Here is a 6000-nt window from a genome sequence, read left to right on the forward strand (position 1 = left end):
TTTTACAAATACAGGTCTTTGTATTTTAATTCCAAATAGCCTGTGATTTCAAAAATCCATTATACTAAACCCCTTTTAATTCTCAGTTGAAATGAAAAGCTTATAGGGCAGAGGTTAAATAAACTATTTTGTTTATCTCATGACTGATATGTTTCAGTTAGTTTGACTCTTTAGAGGGGAAGAGAAAAAAAAAAAAACAACAACCTCAGATATTTGCACAGCTTTACTGGAAATAAAATTGCAACAAGACTAAAAAAGTCCTGTTAGTCCATGTCATTACTGCCAGATCAGCCACTTAACCTTGCCTCTGTAGTTGGGAAAAAGTACTTTCTAAATTAAGAAAATGTGACTGAAAGACTACAAAATTGTTTCTAACCCATTCCCTTGTCTTAAGGCAGAGTAAGAATTTTGTGTCATTCCTGAAAAAATATTTGTCAAATCTTCTTAAAGCTTCCTGTAATGGAGGCTGACAACCTCCCCAGTCCTTAATTAACCTCAAAGAGAGAAAGTTTCAAGTTTTTGGCCGAATTTTTTTTGCTGCGATGCAGGCCCATTAGTTCTTATCCTATCCACCATAGACACAGTGAACAAACTGTTCCCGGCTTCTTGGTGATACCCTTGTAAAAACTGTTATTATGCCCACTCTCAATTTTCTCTAATTTAGCCTGATCAGTTCCAGTTCTCTCAGTCTTTCTTCATAGGTCCTGTTTTCTAGATCTCTGATCTCTTTTCTCTCTCAGGGCTTTTTCAGACAGTTCATTTCTTTCTTTGAAATCTGATGCCCCAAAATGGATGCCATATTCCGGCTCAAGCTTTGCCACTGCGAAGCAGAGTTGAAGGATTACTTCCTGCGCTTTGCCGGCTGCTCTCCCATACATATCACAGAATGGTGATTGCTTTTTTTTGCGGTAGCACAACTGTGACTCTCGCTCAGCTTGTGATCTGCTATATCTCCCAGACTGTCATTTGATGTTCCCCATCCTGAACAGCTGATTATTTCTGCCTGAGTGTAGTCCCTTCTGCTTTTCTGTACAGCATTTCAAACTTCTTTTCTAAGCAATGCTCCAATTTCTGAAAATTATTTTAAGTTCTAGCAATGCCTTCCTGTTGCACATTTGCAGACTTGGTTAATGTGGTTTCTGGTTTTGTGTCTGAGTTCTTAGTGAAAACATTGCATTTTGTAATGGACCTCCAGTCAGCAGGTCTTTTCAGTTGTTCAAGGGCTCATTAATAACTACTCTCCGGTTGTGGTCATTCAGTTTTCACTCTCTTTATAATACTTTAATCTAAACCTTGTTTCTTAAATTTACTTGTAAAATTGTTGTGTGAAATGGTGTCAAAAATCTTGCTGAAATCAAAATATATGACAACCATCTATATTTCACTGTCTTGAATCCTTGCACCCTCCTTACAAGCAAAGTAGCCTGACTTGTGATTTGTTCTTGACAACTTCATGTTGACTATTACTCATCTGCTTATCTTTCAGTGTTTTTAAATTCTTCATTTGTTCTATTTTTTTCAGTGCATTGAATTTGAACTGGCTGCTCTATAATAAAAGACATACATTCACTAGCCATCTGACATACCATCTTTGAGAACTTCTCAGTGACAATGAGTAATAGTTACTTCATTCCCTTCTTGGCTGTCCTAGGATGAAGTTCATAATACATACATGATTTGAAAACTTACAATTTGTGAAAATGTTCTCTAGTTTGTTTCCCTGGTTTAGGCTGATATTTTACTTCTTTGCAGCTGGATTAGCCACATGCTCTCAGATGACTCTAATACACTAATAAACGTGTGCAGAAGTATATTAAAGACTTCAGCTTTCCTAGTCTTTTGTTATAGAACCGCAAAATCGTTTAGGTTGGAAAAGACTTTTAAGATCATCGAGTCCAACCATAAACCCAACACTGCCAAGTCCACCACTAAACCATAGCCCTTAGGGCCACGTCTACACGTCTGTCTGTACTGTTACTTTTCTGCTGAGTTGTGGACCAGCTCTTTCCGTAGCCACCACAGAGCAGCCACACTGCAGACTCCCAATACTGAAGAAGCAGGTCAGGCTCTTTCAGCTCCGCTCTCTCCAGCAGCCTCCCTCACCAGTAACTTTGCAACCCTACTTCCCACTCCTCTGACAGGTTCCTTCAGTGGCCACCTCGACCGTCTTGTTTAGCCGCCAGGACTGTGGGCAGCAGAAGAGCAGAGACATCATGACCCTTAAAAACTGGAATACGTGTGGTCTGGCTGCCCTAGAGAGAGCGCGCTTTGTGAAGAGCAGTTATGGTCAGAGCTCTAGCTACCTGCTGCAGTGCACTGGCCGCTAAGGGCTGAAAAGGGAAGGGGTGTTCGACTTAGTTGAGTTCTTGAGCTGCCTTTGTATCAAATTCAGCCTCAAATCGCAGCGTTTACAGTCATAGTGGCAGTGCTGGCAATGTTGCATCAGGTGGCTGGGAAAAGAAGAGGGGAACATGTAGTAGTTCAAAGTAAATAGAGAAAATTTTATTTTAAAGATAACTTTAGGCAGCACAGTGAAACAAAGTAGTATTTCCAGAATCTGGTAGTAGGTTTTGTAATGTGAAATACCATCCAGAAGTCCTGACTGAAGCATGTAACTCTCACACCAGAATCCACTCCTCAGCTATTTAAATAAATCTCTTGGGGACGGGGGTGAGGAGGGGCTAAGATATATGGGAAAGGAAATGAGAATGTTATCTCCACTTTACTGTGTAATACTCATTTAAGAATGGCTAGAGCTTTCTGAATAATGGATGTATCTCAGTATTTCATGTCAGTGCAAAATGCCGTCTGAAGAACAGTTACTGTAAATGAGAACTGAGAAACCGCTATTGGAAAATTATTGTAAACCTTAGGAAAGTGCTAATTTCAAAAACAAAACACGGATTTCATTTTGTAGTGTGACTTTCAATTAGGAAAAAAATATTTCATTTTAAAGTTCTCTTGAAAATGTAACTAGAAAAACTCTGATATCTTTTCTTTTTTTAATCCCTTGCAGCTCCCAGACAGCTGTATAATGGATTACTACGAAAAATACAAGCACAGAATGAATGAGCTTGAAGCATTTAATATGGTAAAAGTTATAAGATTAATACTATTACCTTGTATATATGTGCTAGTCTAGAACAAAGCCCTGTTAAGTTTTATGTGGAGGTGGACTGTCTTACACTGTGGTATGCAATCTCAAAACAAAGCCGCTCCCCGTTTCAAACTTTGGAGCATATCCTTTTCCAAAACTATATTAGGTGTCAGTAAAATAATAAAGCGAACACATGGATGATTCTTTTTCAAGAGGGACTATTACCCTGGAAAATGAAATGTCAGTCTCCTTTTAAACCTAGACTGGTCTCCATGCAGTTATTTCATAAAAATTCTTTTTATTAAAATTCATTATTTCCCTCTTTAAAATTGTTCTGCTTCATATAATTTCATTTTCTTGTTGGACAATGTCTCGAAACCAACTAAATAACATAGTTTCCTGGCTTTATGGCATTCCATGTATTTTTGATCTTTAATCTGTTTTGAAGATGTCCATCCCACAGGGAAAATTGGCAAGGTGACATTTGTACCACAGAACCACTAGAATATGATTGATCTTCCTGGAATTGTTCTGTGGAAGTGTAGCCATGTGGAAGTGCATTGTCTCTCTTTCCCAAAATCATTATAGTATCTAATCTTTCTTTCAGTTGAAGGTTGTTCTGGCTCCCTGCATAGAACTTTTGATACTTCTGGATCGTCTTTGCTACCTCAAGGAACAGGTATTTTTGCATTACATTTTATGATACCTAAAGGCTACATCAGTGAAATGAGACTATTTCAGCCAATTTATTACTGTGCAGACCAAAAGTCTCTGTTGCAGAATTATTATTCTCATCATATTTGCAAAAGTATAAGCATTCATTCCATTTAGTATAAACATATGCCCAGCAGATGTTTTTATTTTCAGCAAAGCAGCAACAGTAAAGTTTATGTTCTTTTAATTGTATGGTAATTACTAGTCAATAGACAGTAAAAAATAAATTAATTAAATATGCGAGAAATCTCATTTTATGCAACATATTGAGATATTTAATAATTAAAAAGAATATTGGAGATGCTAAACAAACATTGTGCTGTACATGCTAGAGCTTCCAATGAATATGGTTTAGAACATATAATTCAAGAAATTTTGAATTAGGTCCAAAATGTTTATGATTTCCTTTTATTGTTTCTTAATTAAGATCAATGATGAGAGAGGGTGCACTTTTTCCAACTGTATGGGTCAACTGAGGTACATTTGACTAACATACAGCCTGGATATATTTTACAAGTATAGACCTGGGGTATAATAAGCAAATGCTACTACATTTACTCCATAATGATTTCTGTTACAAGGTTTCTTCTAACACTAATTTTGAGCTTGGCCTGATTAACTCAGAAGCAGCAGTCATACTTTCTCTGCACCAGTAAACATTTTTTGGACAAATAATAATTTCCTAGGAGGAAATGGCAGCATCTTCCAGCTTCTGCTCTGGGCCACGGTCAAAATAAAATTTGAAAATAAAGTTTAAACCCATTCATGTGAATAGCTCTGTTTTTCCACCATAAACCTCTCATTTTAACAGCTCCATTTTATCATAAGTAAAAATTCACTTTATTCTCTGCCACAGTGCACTTGGAACAACTGAGTTGTAGTAAATGTATGCTTTCGTTCTAACTGGTATTTTTACAGAGGCAATTTGAAATATTTAAATAATGATGTATTTTCCCAAATGCCAACCAGTTATAAATCACATAGAGATCTGTATGATTTCCAAGACAGGAGATCAGACTTGCTGCATTTAGCACTAATTTACCTTTCTAAATGTAATATATGCATTGATTTAACCTTGTACTGGTTGATTCACAAAATGTGTTTAGGAAGAAAAAATAGAAATGGTAAAAGCCATATGCAACATGAAGACCAGATCCAGCTGGCCTGATTCATCTGAAAAGTCAGTTAATTAGCTTCAGTAGTAGAATGTGCTGCATAAAATGAGTGGGACTTGACCCTTAATTTCTTTGCTCTAGTTCAACTGAAGAAAAGGTTTATTGATGAAGGGTGTGGTAAGCTATCATTTGATAGTGCCAGAAATAATATAATGACTTTAAAATACATCCTGGTTTGGGTGTCCTTTTTTTCACAACAAACTTTCCCTGATTTTTCTTGTTAGGTAAGTGTTTTTCCTGCTTTGCATTAAGGATAAATTTTTTTTACAATTTTGTATTTCAAAATGTGGACCTATTACCATATCTTAGCTTTTAAGTCAAACACATTTTTATGTACTTCAATCATACATCATTTTATAGGACAACATTGCCTGGTCTGGACTTGTGAAGTTATTTGATCCCGTGAAATCCCCCAGATGCTATGCAGTTATTGCTTTGAAGAAACAGTCATGTTTTTAAGTGGAAGCAAATTGCAGATAGGTTGAAAACTCTGAATTGATACTGCTGTTTCCTCACTTTTATTCTGTTATTTTTAATTGATTCCTCAAGTACACTGTTTGCTTTTCAGCTGCAGAAGTGCAATGCCTCTTTGAATCATGAGAAATAAATATCTCCTTTATAAATACCATCGCTTCCTTATGTCAGTTATTAAACAGTGTTGAACATCTGGCTTTATTATAAAAGTTATGACCCCTATTATGTGATTATTATTTTAAAGTAATTTTTATGTTTCTTCCTTTTAAGGCATTATACTATGTATCAATACCCCTTCTTTTGATATTTCTAATCACAAGATCATACCTTCTCAATTTTTACCAGTGGCTGGCATCAGCAGTCTCAGACTAGCCTCGCCTTTTTCTTTTCTGGATTCAGATGGTGCACAGTGTAAACAGAAAAATACCTGCACTGTAAACAAGAGGTTTGTAGCCTAAATAGGATCTTTGTCATTCCCTGTTCTCCAGGTCATCAGGACCACCTTATTTACAGAGCAGCCTAGAAGAGCCTAGATAGTAA

At 36.5% G+C, this 6000-nt stretch overlaps 1 protein-coding gene across 1 annotated transcript in view; it reads left to right on the forward strand.

Annotated features, from left to right (window-relative positions):
* Window positions 1-5445, forward strand: part of METTL25 (methyltransferase like 25) — a 62794-nt gene extending 57349 nt beyond the window's left edge. The window contains exons 10-12 of the mRNA XM_010561833.1: window positions 3017-3091; window positions 3705-3776; window positions 5347-5445. Of these exons, the coding sequence (XP_010560135.1) occupies window positions 3017-3091; window positions 3705-3776; window positions 5347-5445 (246 nt within the window). The remainder of the gene's footprint in view (window positions 1-3016; window positions 3092-3704; window positions 3777-5346) is intronic.
* Window positions 5446-6000: the final 555 nt, after the last annotated feature.

The sequence above is a fragment of the Haliaeetus leucocephalus genome, unplaced genomic scaffold, assembly GCF_000737465.1.
Source record: "Haliaeetus leucocephalus isolate CR32 unplaced genomic scaffold, Haliaeetus_leucocephalus-4.0 Scaffold151, whole genome shotgun sequence".
NCBI classification, from domain to species: Eukaryota; Metazoa; Chordata; class Aves; order Accipitriformes; family Accipitridae; genus Haliaeetus; species Haliaeetus leucocephalus.